At 37.4% G+C, this 22,863-nt stretch overlaps 5 protein-coding genes across 6 annotated transcripts; 1 reads left to right on the forward strand and 4 right to left on the reverse strand.

Annotated features, from left to right (window-relative positions):
* LOC21400600 (chloride channel protein CLC-a) lies at positions 1–4,170 on the forward strand. 2 transcript variants are annotated; one of them, XM_010113283.2, is made up of 6 exons: positions 1–453; positions 565–765; positions 873–1,050; positions 1,743–2,275; positions 2,681–3,833; positions 4,050–4,170. In XM_010113283.2, the coding sequence occupies exons 1-6, from the start codon at positions 260–262 to the stop codon at positions 4,155–4,157; spliced, it is 2,367 nt and encodes a 788-aa protein (XP_010111585.1). In that variant the 5' UTR covers positions 1–259; the 3' UTR covers positions 4,158–4,170. The 2 variants fall into 2 exon arrangements, with proteins under 2 accessions (XP_010111585.1, XP_024031310.1); XM_024175542.1 differs by having other exon boundaries at positions 4,034–4,154.
* Positions 4,171–4,530: 360 nt separating this feature from the next.
* Positions 4,531–8,604, reverse strand: LOC21400601 (uncharacterized RNA methyltransferase pc1998). Its single transcript, XM_024175543.1, has 15 exons — positions 8,365–8,604; positions 8,107–8,221; positions 7,836–7,947; positions 7,564–7,608; positions 7,402–7,469; positions 7,259–7,313; positions 7,085–7,164; positions 6,900–6,983; positions 6,685–6,798; positions 6,166–6,284; positions 5,964–6,081; positions 5,723–5,856; positions 5,471–5,624; positions 5,286–5,365; positions 4,531–4,635 (listed from the first exon to the last, which is right to left on the reverse strand). Exons 1-15 carry the CDS (start codon positions 8,553–8,555, stop codon positions 4,548–4,550), a joined length of 1,557 nt encoding a protein of 518 aa, XP_024031311.1. The 5' UTR covers positions 8,556–8,604; the 3' UTR covers positions 4,531–4,547.
* A 958-nt stretch (positions 8,605–9,562) lies between these two features.
* LOC21400602 (receptor-like protein EIX2) lies at positions 9,563–12,628 on the reverse strand. Its single transcript, XM_010113285.2, has one exon. It carries the CDS (start codon positions 12,604–12,606, stop codon positions 9,628–9,630), a length of 2,979 nt encoding a protein of 992 aa, XP_010111587.1. The 5' UTR covers positions 12,607–12,628; the 3' UTR covers positions 9,563–9,627.
* A 1,474-nt stretch (positions 12,629–14,102) lies between these two features.
* LOC21400603 (uridine kinase-like protein 1, chloroplastic) lies at positions 14,103–19,738 on the reverse strand. Its single transcript, XM_010113286.2, has 14 exons — positions 19,421–19,738; positions 19,188–19,279; positions 18,999–19,068; positions 18,571–18,689; positions 18,392–18,488; positions 17,928–18,007; positions 17,354–17,548; positions 16,867–16,950; positions 16,718–16,778; positions 16,333–16,393; positions 16,013–16,106; positions 15,832–15,904; positions 14,590–14,672; positions 14,103–14,485 (listed from the first exon to the last, which is right to left on the reverse strand). The coding sequence occupies exons 1-14, from the start codon at positions 19,614–19,616 to the stop codon at positions 14,336–14,338; spliced, it is 1,455 nt and encodes a 484-aa protein (XP_010111588.1). The 5' UTR covers positions 19,617–19,738; the 3' UTR covers positions 14,103–14,335.
* Positions 19,739–20,842: 1,104 nt separating this feature from the next.
* On the reverse strand, positions 20,843–21,987 carry LOC21400604 (mavicyanin). The gene is made up of 2 exons (XM_010113287.2): positions 21,774–21,987; positions 20,843–21,421 (listed from the first exon to the last, which is right to left on the reverse strand). Exons 1-2 carry the CDS (start codon positions 21,937–21,939, stop codon positions 21,048–21,050), a joined length of 540 nt encoding a protein of 179 aa, XP_010111589.1. The 5' UTR covers positions 21,940–21,987; the 3' UTR covers positions 20,843–21,047.
* Positions 21,988–22,863: the final 876 nt, after the last annotated feature.

The following is a 22,863-nucleotide window of genomic DNA, read 5'->3' on the forward strand; positions in this document are numbered from 1 at the left end:
AACAAACACAAGCGAGACAAGAAGCTCGTGTCTGTTAGTATAAACACATTCAGAATTCATAATTAACACTTCTCTGCATTTTGAAGCCTTATAAAAAAAAAAGAAAAAAAAAAGAAAAAAATGGAAGTTTTGTTCCCATCCAATAAAGAAGAAGGAGCTCAATTTATATTTGTTGTAATCCAGTTTTAAGAAAGAGACACCAAGAAGAAGAAGAAGAAGAAGAAGAAAAGTTTCACTTTTTTGTGTTTTTATCAGTTCAATGGAAGAAAATTCAAAGCAATATGCAGAAACAGCAATTCCACAAGTGGAGGCAGAAACTGTTGATTTGGAAGAAAGAGACCCAGAAAGCAATTCTCTCACAAGGCCACTTCTCAAGAGAAACAGGACACTCTCTTCCAGTCCACTTGCTATTGTTGGAACCAAAGTTTCCCACATAGAGAGTTTGGATTATGAGTAAATGGCAAATAAAATTCTTCTTCGTTTTGTTTTGTTTTTTTTTTTGTTTTTGTTTTTTTTTTTTGTGAATTTTCGCGCCGAGTTTGAAGTTTTTCTATGATGTTTCAGAATCAACGAGAATGATCTGTTCAAGCATGATTGGAGAAGCAGATCCAGAGCACAAGTTCTTCAATATGTATTCTTGAAATGGACACTGGCATGTCTTGTTGGACTCCTAACTGGTATAATTGCCACTCTCATCAACCTTGCTGTTGAGAATATTGCAGGATACAAGCTTCTCGCTGTGGTTGCTTATATAGAACAAGAAAGGTATTTTGATCATTCCCTTGCTTGTGTTTCTTGTCAACAGTGTTTTCTTTTTCTGTGGCGCGTTCTGTTGACACTGAAAATTGTGGGGAAATTTTGATGTGATGTAGGTACATCACGGGGTTGATCTATTTCACGGCGGTCAATTTTCTTCTGACGTCGGTCGCCGCCGTTCTCTGCGTGTTTTTCGCACCGACTGCCGCTGGGCCTGGTATACCTGAGATCAAGGCTTACCTGAATGGAGTTGATACTCCCGACATGTTTGGTGCTACAACATTGATCGTCAAGGTGTGCCACTGATCATTGCACAAACTCACCCTTAACACAATTTTGGAGAACTACGGGTGATCACATAAAAAAATATAAAAAAAAGAAGAAAAGAAAAAAAAAAGAAAAAAAGAAAGACCACGTTGCCATTTTAAATCATAAAAGAGGTCAATGAACTAGTTTTGCTGTGATCGTGTTAAATACAGCAGTTTGAAATCAATATATAAACTAGTTATAAAATGAAAGGTATACTATCTTCAAGTGAGTTAAAACATAAGGGGTGTGGTTGTAATTCGCTTTAAAATGATTTTGTTTTCAATAAAAAATAAAAATAAGATTGTTTTGAGAATTATTTTAAATTTAATTTTAAAATTGCGTTTGGTTAGTTTTTTAAAAGATTATTTTGAGTATAATAAAAAAATAAAATCTTATTTATTAATTAATATATTATAATATTATTGATAAGTACTAAAAAATAAAAATAACTTTTAACTGTTTTTTAATTCCTTCACAAAAATCATTATCACTGTTTTCATTTTCAAAACATTTGCTAAATAAATGTCGTTTCGTTTTTATTTTCATTTTTTTCTTCTCGAAATATGTGAAAACCGTTTTAAAAAATAATTCCAAACACGCACTAGAATTTACAAATTAAAATTCATACAACATCCATTTGTTAATGCAAATGTCGTGCTGCATTGTCTTTGTTGTAGATTATTGGAAGCATTGGTGCTGTCTCCGCTGGCTTAGATCTTGGAAAAGAAGGGCCCCTTGTGCACATTGGCAGCTGCATAGCTTCCTTACTAGGACAAGGGGGCCCAGATAATCATCGGATTAAATGGCGATGGCTTCGGTACTTTAACAATGACCGTGACCGCAGGGATCTCATCACTTGTGGTGCTTCTTCTGGAGTTTGTGCAGCTTTCCGTGCCCCTGTTGGCGGTGTGCTCTTTGCTCTCGAGGAGGTGGCTACATGGTGGAGAAGCGCCCTCCTATGGAGAACTTTCTTCAGCACAGCGGTTGTGGTGGTGGTGCTCAGGGCCTTCATTGAAATATGCAATAATGGACAGTGTGGGCTCTTTGGAAGAGGAGGGCTGATCATGTTTGATGTAAGCAATGTCTCTGTTAGGTACCGTGCAATGGATATTATCCCTGTTGTTTTGATTGGTATCATTGGTGGACTTCTTGGAAGTCTTTACAACCACGTTCTCCACAAGGTCCTCAGGCTGTACAATCTTATCAATCAGTAAGCGTTTTAGCTAAAACTTCAATCTTTCATTTCGATATTTCATGCATTGTAGGAACAGTGAAACAAGAACTATTTTATTTAGGACAAAGATAACTTAAGTAGAAAGAAACCCAATCCTAAATATTAACAGGTAAGAGCTCTGCATACCGGCTGGGCTCCACCGTTGGGGGCCAAGAACTAGACTAGCTCAACATGTTTCAGATAATCCATGATTGTTATCTTATTTCTCAAACTGACATAAAAAGTTTTTCATTTGATACCTTAGATATGAAGTAGATTATAAAAACCCCAAGTCTCAAAAGCTGTAACAAAATTGAAGGATTCAACAAAGAGTAACTTTCTTCCGTTTCTTTTTTATTTTTTATTTTTTTATTTAATGGAACTATTCTGTCTTCTTGGCAGGAAGGGAAAAATCCACAAGCTCCTCCTCAGTCTCTTTGTATCAATCTTTACCTCCGTGTGCCTCTATGGTCTCCCTTTCCTTGCCTCATGTACACCCTGTGATAACTCTCTTCCAGATTCAGCTTGCCCCACCAATGGACGATCTGGCAACTATAAGCAATTCAACTGTCCCAAAGGATACTACAATGACTTAGCTACTCTACTTCTTACCACCAACGATGACGCAGTTCGGAACATCTTCTCGACCAACACTGCGGGTGAATATAACCCCGTCTCCCTCCTTATCTTCTTTGCAATCTATTGCATCTTAGGACTAATTACCTTTGGGATTGCCGTGCCATCTGGGCTGTTTCTCCCCATCATTCTCATGGGCTCAGCTTATGGCCGCCTGCTTGGTTTGGCCATGAAATCTTATACAAACATCGACCAAGGGCTTTATGCCGTTCTCGGTGCAGCCTCTCTGATGGCTGGTTCAATGAGGATGACTGTTTCACTCTGCGTTATATTTCTTGAACTCACCAACAACCTTCTCTTACTACCCATAACTATGATGGTCCTCTTAATTGCCAAAACTGTGGGAGACAGTTTCAATCCAAGCATCTATGAGATTATACTAGAGTTGAAAGGACTGCCTTTCTTGGATGCAAATCCAGAACCCTGGATGAGGAATCTCACAGTGGCTGAGCTTGCTGATGCAAAGCCGCCAGTAGTAACGCTCCATGGTGTCGAAAAGGTGTCTCGGGTTGTGGAAGTTCTTAAGAACACTACACACAATGGTTTCCCTGTTGTAGATGATGGCGTGGTGCCTCCGGTTGGATTGCCCATTGAGGCAACGGAACTACATGGACTAATCCTCAGAACTCACCTCGTCCAAGTGCTGAAGAAGAAATGGTTTCTGAGTGAGAAACGAAGAACAGAAGAATGGGAAGTGAGAGAAAAATTTACCTCGGTTGATTTGGCTGAAAGAGAAGGAACAATTGAAGAGGTGGTCGTAACAAGGGATGAAATGGACATGTACATAGATCTGCATCCACTGACAAACACAACACCTTATACGGTTGTAGAGAGTATGTCAGTGGCAAAAGCAATGGTCCTCTTCAGAGCAGTGGGACTCCGCCACATGCTCATTGTACCAAAGTATGAAGCAGCAGGGGTAAGTCTATATAACAATTTTCATTCACTTTAACTCTATGCACCTCATCAAGCAGAGTTCATGATGTTCATTCTCAGTCACAGTCGAACACATTTTACTGTTTCTGTCACTCACCTATCAAAACTAAAATAGCATAACACATCGTCATTATGAAAGCAATCATGGTCATTGCACATATACACAATACAACTAACCTGAAGGCTTGTCCATTTCTAGGTGCCTCCGATAGTTGGAATTTTGACAAGGCAGGACTTGCGGGCTCATAACATTTTGTCTGCTTTCCCTCATCTGGCAAGATCCAAGAGCAGAGAGAAGGGGCACTGAGCCTCTAATAAGGGAGGAATGATGATATCGGCTTTCTTGGTGCGGGACAGCTCATTTTTTATTCTTCAAAGTTTTATCAAGCAATGCATTCTTTCTTGAATTTATAAGAGGCAAATAAGATGCCAAAAATGATGTAAACTTCATTAAATTTTAAGAGAGCCAGATAATAAGATGCCACAGCAATGTAAACATGAATTTTCAATTATTATTTCTACACGAACTTTAGTCAGGCACAAAACTTCGTTTCTACAACAAAAGGAACCAACAAAAAGATGGCCGCCGATTATTTGGAACATAGCATTTTTTTTTTCTCATTCTTCTTGCAAGGACCTCTGCTATGAATTTGAATAGATGTTGTTGAACATTACAACTAATCTCGCTTGTCATTCTTCACAGACGCTTCTTCTTCTTCTTTCCTATTTTCTTTTTATTTATGCTTACTTTTCCGCCCCTCTTGAACACAGCCAACACCTCAATGCTGCAGTTATGATTTTAAATAACTTTGTCAGTGATGAATATACAGAGAACTTGACAAACAAAGATGTGTAATAAAAGATGGAACTTCTACTTTCATCTAAGGATCCAAACATCAGACTACTGATAGGGTCTTTGGTGTTTGGAACAAGATCTATGTAAGAATGAATTGAAGAATTGAAAGAATCTAGAAAGAATCAACGTAGGAACTTTATTAATCGACAGAATCTATACAATTATACGCAGATCTTCGAGGGTCTGCTTCCTCCCCTTGCTTAGAATGATTCCAAGTCTTGTCTACTTCCTGATTATTTCTCCCGTGTCCCTTTCCACTCCTCTTCCCTCTCCCCTTTTATACATTCCCCCTAATTCTCCACTCCTCTTCCCTCTCCTTTTATACATTCCACCTCATTTCCCCTCCCTCGGCCAGCTATCAAAGTAAGTATACTACTAATACTACGAGTTCCCACTTAAGGCTAAAAACAACTCTCCCACGATCAGGCCCTGCCCCTTCCTAAGCCCTTGCTCCTCCTAATGTACACTTGCCTGAGTAAGGGCTTATCAACTACCTTAGAGAAAAAGTCATATAAAACACTACGAAGTTTTACATGTTATGCAAGGCCAGAAGTGAAGAAAGAATTAAATGATCAATACCTCTGCGTTCCTGGGAAAAAATTATAACCGTGGGCCTTTTCCAAACACCACACCTTGTTAGACAACAACGACCTGCAATCCTGTTGGATAATCTCTCCATGGTTAGCTAGAAAATAATCAAACAATAGCCGAAAAGGAATCAAATAATTTCGACAGCTTCCAATTCAATCTTAGAAAAGAAGCACCTCTTTGAAGGTTTCCCATCCGCAGCTTATGTAAATGAGGGTTTGTGGCAGTGATTCACTGTCCTCAGAAGTTGTTTTGTTCCCTATCTGAACTGAAGCTTCCCTTGCACGTAAAATCCATGGTCTCTTTTCATCTTTGACTTTTGAGGATGGACTGATGTTGCCACAAATTTTAATTAATTAATAACTTCCCACATGTACAAGGCACAAGATCCTAGAGTTAAGTATATAAGAACTACAAAACAGTCCAACCTTTCAAAGGATGACTCAGCTTTATGCTTTATAGACGATATATTACACAATGCCTCTAGAAGAGATGGATCTAGTCCCTTTCTAGGAGGATCAACAACAACTACGTCTGAGCCCCTTACCCAAGATAGAGGTTCCTGTTCAATTATAAAAAGAGGAAAATAAAAAATAAGATGGCCGCATCATGAAACTCAGATGAAAGTTGCAAGACAATCAATTCAAACCTGCAAGGAAAAAAATCAACCTTCGAAGTGTCTGCATGATGCCAGCTGATGCTGCTATCTATAGAACTCGGTAGGCGGTCAACCGTCTTCACAAAAGATAGCTTTGACTCTTTATTGATCTCCACGCATCTAACAGACCTAGATAAACATACAACATCAAAATAACAATGTTTTCAGTTAAAGCAACATTTTCTGAGTCCATTTGAAAGGCAAGTTTCTTGCCTGCATTTTCTTGTGGCAGCCAAGGACAATCCAATAACACCAGCTCCTGCATACAAATCAGTTACAGATGATCCATATGGGACATACTTTTGCAACTTCTGGAGCAGGGCATCGAAAGCCTGCAAAAATGTAGCACCGAAACAAGGAATCATAAGAAGGGACTTCATAAGATGGGACTTCGTGTTAGCTTTAGAAAAAGCATTGTCTTTTTGATATTTGATCCTACGTACTTTATGATAACTGACAACTTTGTTTCCTGATACAATACACAGGCAAAAATGTGGAGGCAAAAGGAGTGGTATAACACCTTTATAGTTTGTATGCTAAGTAGATGTATACTTACAAAGATTTGATGTTTATTTGGAGATTGGAAATTTTTAATCAAATAATCACAGTTCCCCCCTTCTTTCAGAACAGAAAATTTCTTTACCAGTGTGTTTACTTGGCCAAAACTGGATGGAGCATTTTATTAAACAATACAATTTTTCCCCTTCTTTTAGAACAGGAAATTTCTTTTACCCGTGTGTTTGCCTGGCCAAAACTGGATGGAGCCAAGGAAATATCAATTCCTCCAACGTGCTCCCAAAAGTCTCTTTCTCCTAAAAGATGTCTCCATCTATTACCGAAAATTATCTGCATAAAATCAAGTATAGTTTCAAAATATTAGATAGAGAAAAGGGAGCAAAAACCATGTTATATGCATTTCCGCTTTGTAAAATAACCTCTAATCTTACATTGTTAGTTGATGTCTGAAAGTTGGCCCATATGGAATGAATCAAATGGACATTGTTCCTCCGTCCACCTTTTTTCCATAAAAACTGCACACCAATACAAGTTAAACAGTTGAGTTTCCTTTAAGAAAGAAAGAAAATCCACATAAAATAAATAAATAAGTAAATAAGAAATTGCACGAGCTCACATTGGCTAAGGCTAGTAATTTATCTGAATTCGGAGAATTCTCATTCCTTGAGTTCCAAACTAGAGATACCTGCACTTTGCCTGGAAACACATATCACATTCATACGTAAGTAAAAGAAAAGATGGGATTACATAAAACAAGGAGCTAATACATGAAATGGATTTATGTTAAAACCATTCATATATCTCTTGGAGGCAGGAATAGAGGTATCATATGTCGTCACAGCCATCTGCAAGTGCAATCCACCCACAAATTAATCAGCGTCAATAACAATATCCTTAACGCCTAAGATACTAGTCATGAATAGCTTTGCTCACCTGCACATAACGCAAGTCACCTGTTCCCTCGTCTTCATCATAAGGCTCAATGCTTAGTTCTTTAAAACCTGACATATAACCATAGAATCACTTAAAAAATCCAAAACAAAAACTTGTATATGTAATAATAATGTATATTCCAAGAAAGTACGAATCTTAAACCTTGTTTCAGCAGCTCCACGGCGGCATTAATGTTCGGATGGTGAGCTGACACGAACAAATTAATAATCAATAATCGAAAGATAAAAGAGCCCTTCATTTCGCTAGTTTGAATCACAATTCAAGTTATTTTCTCTCACGAAAATTTAAATTAACTTTTTTTGCTACAATATTTTCTCTCGCATGAATTCATTTTTTATCTCAAGTTCTCGACTCATTTGAGTGAAACAAACAAAAGAAAAATGAATGACAAAAAAAGAAGTTATGATTGGAACCTTTGCAATTAGGTATATCTACGGCGTTATGGGTGCCCTCCTGGTACAATCCTATCAGAGGATTCTCCGACGAACCACGAACCGCTAATTTTGCTCGGCATCTCCATCCCCACTAATAATACACATATACATAAATCAAAACCACAAATTTAATAGAAGAATCATCTTCAAAACCAACCTTTTTCACATTTTTTTTTTCTTCTCTGCGAAATTAAGAGAGCTTCGACTATAACTGAACTCGGAGATTATTGAATTGAACTCGTTTAACTACCAGTTTACAGCTATCGAAGGTGAAGTCGGAGACGCCGAGGTTCTGGAAGAACTCGGAAGCTTCGTCGAGAATGGCCGGCCGGTGAAGATCGAACTCGTGAGTGCACCCGGAGCACCTGAATTTTCACAACAAAAAAGAAGAAAATGACGAAGAAATCACTGTCATTCATAATGTTTTGAAGAAGAAAAGTTTGGAAATTTAGAGAGAGAGAGAGAGAGAGAGAGAGAGAGAGAGAGAGAGAGAGGAGGGGGGGCGCACGATTGGAAGTGGGGGCAGTGAAGGGCGCAGGTTAGCGGGGATGGTGGGGTTGAGTTAGGGTTTAGGGAGACAGAAGGAAGAGGAGGTGAAGTAAGCGAACGGGAGGAAGTGGCGGTGCGGACGGCGGCTGGGGACGCGTGGCAGCTGATAAGTGGAGGAGGCGGCCGAGCTGACGGCACGCACAGATGCATTGTTCCAGCGGTGGTGTACGGACTCTCCTCCTCTCCTCTGTGGCGGGAAGGGATAATATAATGTCTTAATTTTATATAAAAAAAATAGCAAATTAAAAAACATATGCTAAAGTGTTAATACCGGGTCGGGGGCCGATCGGACCCTGAGCTTGGCTGTTGTCGTTTTTATGAGGGTAATTTGCGTTGTGTGTGTGTGTGTCGTTTTTATGAGTCTACCAGCTTTTAACTTTGGACAGTTACAACATTTTTCTTTTCTATATATCTTGATAATTTTTTTTTGATAATTCTATATTGATAATTTTTTTGTAAATATAATTCTATATTGATAATTAAATCTTTAAAAATTTAGTTAAACTGATAATGTCGGTTTAAATTCAGAGAGGAATAATACATACGCCCCACGTGTGCTTCACACTAAATTTAGGTATATTTACATTAACATAAAGGAAAACAATAATAAAAAAAGAGAGAATATATTTTCAAAAAAGAGAAATTTGCACTATAAATAAATCCCCAAAAGTTTCAACTTATGATGCTCAAATATAAATTTAAAATCTCGTCATTTGGATCCTCAAACATGCATTTCCTTTGCAGCCGTTAGTCCCCATTTAGTTTTTCTGTTAAATGCCTTAAAATTCAATGTTATTTTAACCAGGTCCCCAAATTTTTCGACGTTTAACACTTAAGTTCCCATTTCGAAGATCTTGATTTATGGATCACCAAACTCATATTTTGACGCTTCTGTAAATTTTCAAACATAAATACAGACATGTAACTGACATGCCCTCTTTTTGAAGGTTTAAGTCATTAAAATACTAAATTATTTTGAAAAAAAAAAAATTCCTAAACATAAAGTACTGATTTTTTTTTTTTGAAGTGTAAAAATTATAATTTACATGTATAGATATAGATTATAGAGAATTCAAGAATAAAAAACTTTTTTTTTTTATATATGACAACAAACAACAATTTTAAAACACTAGATTAGCACAACAAAACCGTTGCTTTATTTCATATATATGGATCGAAATCCTAGTTTTAGTACACATGCTTGCAGATGTTCTCTGCCTTCTTAATAATTCCAAGGTGCTTTCTCTTTGACAAACATAAAAACCACAGCCACTCTGTTCTTCACTCTCTCAACAAACCCAAAATAGGCCTCTCTCCAAGACTGCTTGACAATCAAAGTTCCACAAACTCCCCAAAATCCCACAAAGAAACCAATCACCACGCTGATAATCAAGCCTAGCTTTTCCATGGCACCTCCATCACCACCATCCTTGTCTTCTTCATCTTCTCCAGGACTATCAGACTTTTGGTCACTACCATCACATTTTTTTGGTAAAGGGTCCCCACAGAGACCTGCATTTCCTTGATATATGGAGGGGTCACCAAGGGTCTGAAACTGAGTGGTGCTTGGGATTTTTCCTGACAAGTTGTTGTATGAGAGGTTCAAATGATTCAAAAATGTTAAAGAAGACATGGTCTGTGGAATAGGGCCGGAGAGGTTGTTCATGGAGAGATCAAGAGTTTCAAGCCTTTTAAGGTTTCCGATCTTGGGTGGTATCGTGCCTGTCAAACGATTCATAGACAAATTGAGTGTGCCTACTTGTATTAGGCTTGTTAACTCCGTAGGAATCTCTCCTGATAAGTTGTTGTATGAGAGATCAAAACTGTTGACAAGGTATAGAGTGGAGTAATATTCTAGCACTCTTCCTTTGGCCACTATTTCCAAGCGTCCTTGGTATTGTGCTGTATCTGCCTCTGTTAATCTAGACTTCAAGCCACTCAGATTGCCAATGCAATGGGGTATATGACCAGAGAGATTGTTGTGTGAGAGGTCCAATATATGAAGATTGGAAAGGCCACACAGTTGTGGAGGAATGCCTCCGGTGAAGAAGTTGGAACGCAACCGTAAAATCATCAAAGAGGCCGTGCTTTCTCCCATCCAAGTTAGAAGATTGCTAGAAAGCTTATTCTCTCCGAGATCGAGACTAACCATGTGGGTGCAGTTCAAGGAAGGAAGTTCACCTGAGAGATTGTTCTTCGACAATATCAAGAACTCGATGAACTGAAGAGAGCCCATTGATCTTGGAATAGTACCGGAAAGACTGTTATTTGACATGTCAACTATGTACAAGAATGGCATGTTGTCCCAGAAACAAGGAATTTCACCAGTTAATTGGTTGTTTGAGATTACCAAGGTGTTCAAGTTAGTCAGCTTACCAATTGACAAGGGAATTCTACCACTTAGAGAGTTCCTAGAGATGTCTAAATCTGTAAGCATGGGCATTACTTCACCAATGTTGGGAGGAATTGGACCAGAAAAATGATTGTCCCTCAAATAGAGTTTGGTAAGGTTTGGTGACCAGAGGGGTAGAGGACCCTCATAGCGGTTGGAACTCAAGTCGACAGTGGAAATGTCGCTAAACCTTAATGAGTTTGGCACCCTACCGCTTATTTGATTATAAGAAACATCTAGTTTGTTTAGCTCCAAATTCAGTTGCCAAAACCAGTTTGGTATGGCCTCTGAAATCCTAGCATTATTGAGTATCACCGTGGTCAAATGACTTTGATTTTTAAGCCACTGAGGAAATTTGGGACCCAGTTGGCAAGATCTAATTTCAATGTATGTGAGTCTAAATGGAGGTACCCAATTAGAACTAATGTCGAAAACCAAGGAAATATTTGGGGAGTCTTTATAGATTTTTACCTCCTCCAAGCTTGAAAGATTCACCAAACGGTCTTCAGTTATGACACCTTCCCAATTGTTCTCACTCATTTCTAACACACGCAGTGTTTTGAGCTGCCCCAGACTTTTAGGAATCCCGCCACTCATTTGATTATATGACAAGAAAAGTTCTTGAATGGATGATAAGTTTCCGATGGACTCCGGGATCGAACCTTGAAAAGAGTTCTTCCATAGCTGAAGATATTTCAGGCTTTCAAAAAATCCTAAAGAATCAGACAGATTTCCCGTGAATCGATTGTATCCCAAATCTAATGTCTCCAAGCTGTTGTTGGAGCACCTGGAAAAATTGTTGGTGAAATCGGTTATTTCACCGACGAATTGGTTTCCAGAAAGCTTCAAACTCTGCAAAGTGCATAGCTTTCCCAAGTTCCTTGGCAACTGACCTCCTATGTTGTTCTCTGACAAGTCAAGCTTCTGCAGCGAAGCCAAATTAGCAATCGCTTCGGGAAGTGCTTCTTGGAAGTTGTTGGAGCTGAGATCAAGATGAGTCAGACTTCTGAGATTGAATAGCCATTGAGGTATTTTGGTTTTGAAGCCATTGTTTGAGAGATCAAGCACCAAAAGAGATGTGAAATTGATGAAAGGAAGAGTGAAAGGAGCGTTTGAAAGATCGCAACCGGACAAGTGCAGCTCCAAAAGTTGAGGGAGCATATTAACAGTTTGAAGCCAATTTGTTGCAGCCTTTGCCAGGTTCCAACCTCCCAAATCAAGATACTTTAGAGAAGAAAGACCAGAAAGCCAGTTGAGGTCACTTTCCTCCGACGAAAAGTAGACATTTTTGAGATCAAGATAGTTCAATCTTGATAGGTTGCCAAGGCTTGGAGGAATAGTTCCTCCAAAGGATGCGCCAGAAAGATTGAGGTACCTCAGATTCTCTAGTGATCCAATGAAGTATGGAATCGGGTAACCATTGAAGTTGTTCATGCTCAAGTCTAAGTGATTCAAGTCCTTCAAAGCGAGCAAAGCCGAGTTGACCTCACCACTTAATGCATTCTCTGGTTGATGAGGATTGCCAAGTTTGATTTCCACCACTCGTCCCGTCGCGTTGTTGCACCTTATTCCTCTCCATTGGCAACAATCTTCTCCTACATCCCAAGATGAGAGCCGGCCTGAAGGGCCTGTTACGCGTTGTTTGAACTTGAGAAGCGCTTTTTTCTCGATATCTATGCAGCCAACATGATGGTGATCAAGATGGCCAAGGCAGGACACCGGCTTAATGGTTTCAATGGACAAAGTTCCACATAGAACTGTAAGAACTAATAAAAGAAATTTAATGAAAGCAGTGGTGCTTTTTCCCATTTTCTATTGCGAGAGAGCATGCAAATGGGATTTTCAGTTATTTCTTTTGGAGACCCATTCATGGCCATTTTGTAGGGGGGAAAAATTTCCCGCAACGACTTGCAGTCAATGCGTGTATATGCTTTTTACTATTGGATTTCAAAGCGTTTTGGAAGTGTTAAAGTACTTGAAATAACTTTGGACTTTGGTTGTGTGGGGTGGAAACTAGCCTAAAATTTTATGTTAAAAAAAAACACTAGATATTCCACATGTTTCCGAGGACTATGAAGCCACTAACTTCTCACTGCATTTTTTTTTGGCAATAGTAAAAAATAAAAAATAAAAATCATATACTCCGGAGTATACGTTTGGCATCTTTTGCGGATATGAATTGAAAAGTCAGCCACTCAATAGAAGTCGAGCATTTTAGAATCTAATTCACGGTATGAATGATGAACAATTTCCGTCCCAATTCACTTTTTGCGTTTTTTCTTTCTATTTTTCCACGGAGGACTTGACCGGACAATTTAAGGTATGATGAAAGCTCAAAACGCTTGACTTTTAGTAGTTGCAACGTGAACCAGAAGGGAACAAACTTTTTTACCTGCACTCGTGCTTCTAGTACGAGGATAACTTGAGGTCAATGACCCAAAGGTCCAGTTGTTTTTGCGTTAAAAATTTAAATTAAAAAGTAAATTTATGTTAAAAAAATATTACAATAAAAGAATTAAATTTAAATTTTTATTAAAAAAAACGCCGTAATTAAAACTCTTATCTTGTATATTCCAATGTGAAGGCCATTTGGAAGTCCCATAGCATTCATGCTCTGGAAATTTATGGATTTCGTACTCATTGGGACATCCCTCAACCACGCCACCCCTAGTAGGGGTTACTATGCAGTTAAAAAACAGCTTGGAGTGCCATATCGAGTAAGACAGCAGTATATCGCATCTTTTCTAGACGTATATGCTTTTCAGTTTTCTAACAGTTTAACGAAACTTGAAAACGATTCTTTCTTGGTTAAGATTTTTGTTAACTTTTATCAAGAGATGGCTGACAATTTTTATAACAAAGTTACAAAATTGCTAGTCTTGAAGTCCGGGATCTGACGTCATTGCATCTTAAACTTCATAATCTTAAATGAATTCTGTTAAATAAAAGGAAAAATCAAGCGTTTACAATTGGTTTTAAACTAATTTTATTTTTAATAAAAAGTAAAAATGAGATTATTTTGAGAATTATTTTAAAATCAATTTTAAAATTACGTTTAGTTAGTTTTTTAAAAGATTATTTTAAGTATAATAAAAAAATAAAATTATAATTATTAATTAATATATTATAATATTATTGATAAGTACTAATAAAATCGTTTTATTTTTATTTTCATTTTTTGCTTCTCAAAATACGTGAAAACCGTTTTATAAACTATTCTCACAAAGTCTCAGTAATAACCCTTTCCTTTCAAGTGTTGTCGTTGCTAAATTACCTCTGTTGCAACACTAGACCTCTTCCAAACGATCCGTCTATAGGAAATATGACTTCTAGAAATTGATTGGGAATACACATATGTTATTCATTAGGCAGATCACAACTTGATAGTTGACACAACTCATGCATGGTGAAACTATAATATTTAGTCACCATGTCAATTCTCTGAACAATGTAGGATATGAAAAAATAAAAGAAGAAAAAAAAAAAGGCCAAGCTTATTGGATAGTCTGATCAGTCGCAATATTTTTCTTTGTGCTTTTCATTGGTCATCTGTACCAAAGTAGCGATCACCAAACTCGCCCAACCCCGGAATCACACGGAACTCTTCATTTAATGCAACATCTATCTCTGAAGTAACAATCTTTAAGGATGGGAATCGCTTGCAACAACAATGGATTCCTTCAGGAGCCTGAGGGTGAAAGAACCGCAATAAGATAATAAAATCAGTCTTTTGAGAGTAAAAACAGAAGTATGCAATATGCATTTGAAACCAGAACCAAGAATACAACTCACAGAAATTAAGTTGAGGAATATAATGTGAGATTCTGGAACTCCTTTCTGTATCAGTAACTCAATTGCTTGGTTAGCAGAATTACCTGCAAGGAAAACACTGAGGTGAGTTTTCGATCATCAAATATGCAACGATAATTTAGCCAAGAATATAGGCAACAACAATGTAGAGCCACCTAATAAATTAAAAATTTACGGAACAAAACCAACCGAGGAAAACGACACATAAAGTTACAAAAAATGACAGCAATGACGACCAGAATAAACGACACATAAAGTTAAAAACGACAACAATGAAGACAAGCATAAAACATAATACGGCAAAAACCAACAAAGGAAAAACGACAATAAACAGAGACTGACCAACTATAGAAACCAGCAATTTGAAGACGACATCAAAACAGAATACGAAACCAATACAAAATGACATCCGAATAAAAATGACACATAAAGTTAAAAACGACAACAATGAAGACAAGCATAAAACATAATACGGCAAAAACCAACAAAGGAAAAACGACAATAAACAGAGACTGACCAACTATAGAAACCAGCAATTTGAAGACGACATCAAAACAGAATACGAAACCAATACAAAATGACATCCGAATAAAAATGACAATAACCCTACAAAACATGAATCAAAAAACGACACTAAAAAACTATAGAAAAGACCACATGACATCTATCTGAAAACGAAATTAAAAACAGCAACATAGAAACCGAGTAATATGCAAGAATAGTTTAGCTAAAACTATAAGTTGCAATGGAACCGCTAATAATTTAAGTTTTTAGAGAAATGGGTAACCCAACATTTCACTAGAGTAAGTAGTTGAAGAGTTGGAATCTCTTTAAACAAGTTTCCCAGAGAGCTATGTGGCAAAAATGCCAAGTAAATAACAAATCATCGTTCACTAACCCTTTTCCAGGAAAGAAAAAGTAAAATTAACAAAAATCATTCACTGGCATTTCATTTTGTTCGTTTCTTCTTTTTCTCTTAAACACTATATTTAGTTTCTTGCTTGCACTTCTTTTCCAGAAAAGTGACTTTGGCCTACGGTTATGAGCAATGATGAAATGACAAGGTGACACACATATGAGAAATTTGAAAAGTATTAACAGCTACTCAGCTTGATTAAAAGTAACTTTTCCATAAAAACTAGCATTAAGAAAAAAATAACAAAGGAAACATCAGTGCATAAGTAGCCAAAAATAAATATTATAAAAGGAAATTGAAAATGTTACCTGTAGCAAGAACAGGATCTAGAAGCAAGACATGACGTTCTGAAATGTCCTTGGGAAGTTTCTCATATATAAGCTGCTTAAGTTGGAGTAACTTTAGTTACTAAAAACGTCGGAAAATTTTCATAAAGACAAGTTAGCCCCAGCACATATTATCTTGGTAAAAAAGCAGTCAAAACTCTACCTGTTTCCCATTGTCTCCATCCCGATGAATTAGGATTTTTCCAATTTTTATTCCTTTGCAACATGCACGTAATGCATTTTCCATGCTCTCACCACTGACACAATGAGCAACGAGAGCTTTCAAAGCAATACAATTGAAGGCATTGAAATTGCAATAAAAAATAAATAAATTCTGAATTGAACTGCAGACAGCATATGAGGGTTTTCACGTTTTTACAGCATAAGACCGGAACAGGCACTAGCACTGTGCATAATTCAAACGAAAAGGTCTTATTGCCAGTTAGCAAGAACTGACAAATCAGTACCTGGCATAAAGCTCACCTTCGAACAATGGAAACCCCACATAATTTTTTGCAGAAATCAACCCCAGTATATACTGATCCTGAGATAATTAAGAGTACATATTAAAGACAGGCAGAATAATTCCCATTTTTGGATCTAAAGACTCTAGACAAGATAATTTAAGATGACACGCAAAATATCCTGGCACAAATTCATGCCTCACACAAACAAGCACATCAACATAGTAGCGCACATGCACATAGGGATCCAACCCACAAAATTTTTATTTGCATTGACAAGTTTTTCTAGCCAAAAAAAAAAAGGAAAAAGAAAAATGCATGATCACGTAAACAAAAAATGTTAGTAAGACAAGCAAATAGTGAGCATAGGAAAGAAGGATCGTTAGAAGAAAAAAATTGAAAACCTGTTGGAGTTACGATTTGCTTCTCAGTGAATGGGAAATGCCCAAGTCCATGCTCCACAACCTGAGGGTTCAACGCAAAACCTTCATTGGACTTGATTAAATAATTAACAGTTGAAATTTGGCAGAGCCAAATCAAATCAGGGAAGTACCAGGCGAATAAGTCGATCCGAATAAAATACAAAATCATGCTTTGATATATCTCGATCTCGAATCAGTGTATGCATTCCTCTAATCTGTAGCATCAGATAACCAAAGGGATCATTAACAGCTCAATGTGAATCCATAAAGTGTATCAGACGGCAGCGTGTGAGGGAAAAATTAAATGCTACAAGCTCAACGAGAAAGTGCAAGAAAACTATTTTCAAAAATGTTTGAAGACTTCTACAGTTGATGTGAAACTGAAAAGATTAGCAGCACTGTATTGCTCCAAAATCTGCAGCTAAATTCTGTAACTATTCAATGCTGATTATAAGGGGAAGAAGGTGATATTTCCATCAGATCCACAATCTAGAAATAGAAATAAAGATGCATTACTCCTTTTAATCTCTCACTACCAGATTCATAGAATTTTGTTCTCCAAGATGAAAGAAGATAAAGGTTGATTTTATGATACCAAATTGAAAGCAGAATATGTACCTGAAATGTTGATTGAATAACATAAACATTGGGATATATCTTGCAAAGGTCGTGTTGGCCAAGCTTTGTGTGAATATGTTGCACAATCAAATCAATAGCAACATGATTATCACCTCCACGGGGAATGATCACATCAGCATACTTCTTGGATGGGAGAACGAAATCATCAAAAGCAGGCTTGACAAACTTAGCATACTGCACAATAAATAGAAAGATGCTGTTAGGAGATCTATGATGATAAAGACATGCCAGTAACACTCTTTCTAACTTGAATCTACATAACCTTATTTTTTCCCTCTTATGTGGTGAACTGAGAGCCAGTTGCTGCTTTTAAGATGTTGGAAGGCTCCAGATAACCCACAAAAAACCCTAGTATTTGTAAGATATCAGGACATCTCTCTACTCAGCTATTGCATTTGTCTATACCACAATTCCGCAAGATAAGCAGCATTTGCAGTAGATCCTATTCTTAATATAGATATTCACAGCTCCTTTGAATGAAGTATCCATCCAAAACTCCTAGAAGGTTTTAGCTATATCCAAAGAAATATAAAAATCATGTAAAGGGGATTACCTGTTCAAGGACAGAGTTTACGTCCCTACCCCTCTCAACTGTGTCTCGCCTTATTCTACGAGCAAGCCTTACATCAGCATCTATATACATGATATAAAAAATACAGAAGTCAAATATTGGGCAGAACACAATGCAGGCAAGCATGAGGACAGGGATCACTTTCATATATTATACAGGTAACTTCAAATATGAATATCATAACGTCACAGTTTTCATTTCTTTCCTTACGGACTCGGTACTCCACTGCATTCAAGTATCATAATCAATTAAGTAATCAACTAAAGAGACTACTCCAGCAACTATTATGAAAAGTTGGAAAAAAATGTTAATACAACAAGAAGATCGTGGTGGCCATGCCAAGTATAGCACGGTAGCAATGAAAAAACTAAAAGAAGCGAAAGCCACAAGTAAGAACGCCGCATTATAAATTGCATGGTAAGTAACCATAGAGAAGGAACTAAAACCTGTATCAACAAAAATTTTCATGTCCATCAGATTGCGGACGCGTTGGTCATGGAAAACTAGAATCCCCTCCAATATAATAACATCAGAAGCATTAACCTGAAAAGAATTCAGTCAAAATGTGTTAAGACTATGGGAAGGAAAATTTCCACGGATCAAAAGGAAAAATAATTTTGAGTACCTGCCGAAAGCTATCCAAAGAGCGTCGATGCTCCTTAAAATCATAGATAGGAACGTGGACAGATTGTCCACACTTGAGCTTTATAATACAGTCTAGAAGTTGTTCAGTGTCGAACGCATCTATGAAATGGAAAAAATAAAAATAAAAAAAAAATATTGCACAAAACGTTCTCTACAGAAAAACCAACAAAACAGAAAAAATACACTTTCCATAGCTAATTCCTAATCCGGATAATTCAAATAAAATTATGAACAGTAACTACAATCTATAAGTTGTTCAGTAATCAGTATTGTCAAAAGCATCTATGATAAAAGACCATACAAATTAACAAAATTCCCAAAGTTTAAACAAAACCCAACAAAACAGAAAAATTGCGTTTAGCACCTAAATCCACATAATTACATAGGAATCATAAAGGTGAATATTACCAGGATGATCAAAATTATACTCGTGTACGCGTTCGGATTCTTCAGGAGTCAAACCACGGTAAAACGAATCCTGAAAAAAATAGCGCAAACTAATCTATCAGAAAATAAAAAAATGTACAAGCTAACAGTAAAGAGAAAGGAAGTAAAGTAAGCAGAAAAAGTCGAAGAAGCTGTGAAAACCACAATCACCTGATTGACGAGCACGACGCGGTGATCATGAAGCTGTTGGATTATCATGTCGCAGACCGTGGTCTTACCGGAGGCCGTACCTCCCGAAACACCTACTCAGCTCAAATTCACCAAAAACAACAACAATTACGACCAAATCAGGAAGCAGAAAACGAAATTGATGAAACGAGAAGCGAATTGAAGCCAAATTTGAGGTTGAGGAAGCAAAAGGGAGATGAACTTTGCGAAGTTACCGATGACGAAGGGCTGCCGTGGGGCGTTGGAGTCGGCGAAAGCGGAAGAGGCGGAGGCGGAGGAGCGGTGCGAGGGGGAGAAGGAGGACGACGACGGCGGCGGAGAAGAGAGGAGACCGTCGAGGCGGAGGCCGGAGAAGTGGGGCCCAGACGCCGCCTCCATCACGTAGTCAATTGCTTTCGTCTCTTCCGGCATGGCCTTTTTTTTTCCCTCCCCTTTTTATAAATGTTTTTGGGAGCAGTAGGGGAAGAACAGGCGTCGTCTGGTTCAATGAAGTTCAGCGGAGGGCAACTGAGACCGTGCGTTTTGGACGATCCACAAATGTCACGCGACTAATGTTTTTTTTCGATTCCATTTTTATATTTTACAGCCTCCTTAATTTTACTCATTTAAATTTTTAATTCTAATTTTATTACAGTTAAAAATTTATATAAAAAATTATATTTAATTTTTTTTATAATAAAAAATATTTATATAAAATTATATCTCAATTTAAATTCACCAATTGAATAAAGCCTATATTTATATGTTTTATTATATACATACATTTTAGCCTTAAGGTTGGTGTGCCAAGCAATATGCATTAATTTGATTTCTATTTGGATAATCTCCTCTTCTTGGGAAAATAATAAAAAATGAAAGAAAAAAGAGGAGAGAGATTTTTGATGTCTTTGCTCACTCAATACTCACGTGCGGCTGCACACGGTGTTCAAACGCTTCTCTTTTGCCTTAGATTGATTGGTCTTTTGGTCGGTTATATTCTTTCTTGAGAACACCTGTCTGCACCAAAGAATGATTGGGCTCTGGAGTTAGGGGACACTGATGTGGTGTTTACCATAGGCACTTTGACGTCTAAATCAGAGTTCTATCGAGTGTGAATGAGTAGGAAGAGTTAGCATACGTTTAGTTTATATATTTAGAATCATGATTCATGACTATTCTCGTTTTACGTGTTTTTTTTAGCAAAAATCACTGTAGAAAACTATGAATTATGATTTAGAATCAAAGACGAATACATGAAACAAACATCGCATGAGATGACCCCAGCTAAGCAACTGTGTACGGAGCACCTCCTTTCTAAGTGTCAGCTGCTGCGTTAGGCCGGTTTAAGGCTATTGAGTGTCAATAGTAACAGCCTCTTAGATTAGACTAATCCGGAACTTGAATATTTTGGATTTTCAGTAACGGTTTTTCAGCCTATATTCGTCAACAATCATTTCTAGACAAACGTATGAATCATAGTTCAATTTATTAAAATAAATTTGCATCAATGATAGGTTATCCTTTTGGTGGCATTTCTGCACAATTCCCATATCATGTATATAAACTCCTTTGGTGGTGCAAAATTCCTTCTTAGCAAAGAAGTAAAACAAATTCCACCATTTTAGCCTCAAAAGTGAATAAGCTCAAAAGTCTGTGTCCATTATAAAATCAACGGTTTGGCATAGCTCTATAGAAGATTAGGCCGATACAACTCTCAGCAACTTTATTAATTTTTCCCTCTTCAACAACACTAATCAAAACAATAATGAATACTCAACCTCACAGTCTCAACAAATTACACAGTAAGCAACAAGACACCCGAAAATATTGTAAGCAACAAGAGAAAAAACCCCAGTAAGTGCTTCAAAGATGCAAAAGGGAAGCCAAGAGTAAAGCCGCAAGAACAAAAATTGCACCAAAAGAATGATAAGTGCTAGAAGCCACAGAAGTGTGATTATCACTGGTTGTTGGAGAAGAAGAAGGCGAAGACGAAGATGAAGACGAGGGTGATGCTGGAGTAGAAGGCGCACTTCCGGAGACGGTTGTGATCTTTACCTTCATTCCTCCTTGACAATGGCCCGAGGTACCACAAGCAAAGTATCTAGTTCCAGGCTTATTCAATTTCACCACATCATTGCCACTGCTCTTGGAGTCAAGTGCACTGCTAATTTCACAGTTCTTGTAGGCGTTCTCGTTAGCCAATTCGGCGACACTGTGCAGTGCCGAATACTTAAAAACTGCCCAGAGACCAATAACAATAATATAGGTTATGAATATTAAAAAAGTAAAACGAATAGAATATGAATACTCGATCTAACAAATTGTCTTAAATTAGTCATTTTTATCCGACTGTTAAAATCTTAACTGAAAAGCACATGACTTCCTTCTAAACACTAGCTCACTAACAATATAAAGTTACAAACTCTACTTTTTTTCTAAATCACATAAGGTACTTATCTCGCGTTGTTTTAAAAGTCAAAGACTAAAACGAGAATTTGGTCTATATTCCGAGACTGAAAATGACATTAACCCTATCAGACAATTGGGTGATTTGATTATCAAAGTGCAGCAACAAGAGGAAATACATACCGAGGTGATCTCCAACCTTGAATGTTTTATCAGAAACCCACGAGTTGAAATCCGTGGATGCATCCCAACCTTGGCTTCCACCAACAACATGTTGTGCTGATTGAGCTTGCTTTGTCATCCAAACTACCAAAACTAATACAAAGAAGAATGTGTTCTTAGGCCCCATTTTTTCTTCCTTTTCTCTGCTTCCTTTCAGGTTATTAGATTTGAGCTTCTTTTCTTATTGCTGTAATTAGTGCAATTATTTGTAGATGTCACGTGTAAACACCCAAAGCATTTATAGTGGCTTCCTTTAAAATCATAGGATGGAAGCATAGTCATAAATGCTAACAACCCAAGTTTGATGGATTTCGTAGGATCTACATTAAGGGCCGTTTTATTTTACCGTATTGCCATAGTGGACAAAATTTTGGGTAAGCCAAGCTTGGGCATCTTTGTAATTTAGTTACGAATAAGGGGTTCAAGTTTATGAAGTGAAAAAAAAAAATTTAAAAATACGTTTCATGATTTTGGATTGTCCGAAAAGCAAAAGTTAGTTAGTTAAAGGTCGTGCAAGCTTGGAGTTCAAACAAAGATACGAAGAGTACTTCTCATGTTTCTCTTAACGACTAACCAGGAAGCTCAATTGTTTTTTAATATTTTGTTTATATAGAAATAGAAAGAAACGTCATAACTATTAAACAGCTGGGTATCTTTGCTTTCAAGAATATTATTAATTTATGATATGGTTTGGAAGTCATAGAATATACACCTTGACCTCATCTCTACTATATATTACATATTATTTCCTCTTTTTTTTTCCTAGTTTCTCTCATCTTGCCAGCGAAGCCGTCATGCTTCGAGAATGTTCTAGATTTGGTTGGCGACATCGTTCGTCATTTTGTTTTGGGGTTGGCAGGATTTGCAAACCATTCAGCTGTTTCAACTTTCTCCCTTGGTGTTGTAGAGAAATGGCCATGATCAATTTTGTTTAACCTGAAAACTAAACGCATTGGAGTCTAGTGGCGAAGAAACACACTCTCCGTTGCCACCATTTCCGTCATTGAGGTGGCGGCTGTGGTGCCAAAGCGGAGGCCGGAGAGGTTTGAGG

Source organism: Morus notabilis, unplaced genomic scaffold (genome assembly GCF_000414095.1).
Source record: "Morus notabilis unplaced genomic scaffold, ASM41409v2 Scaffold168, whole genome shotgun sequence".
Classification (NCBI taxonomy): Eukaryota; Viridiplantae; Streptophyta; class Magnoliopsida; order Rosales; family Moraceae; genus Morus; species Morus notabilis.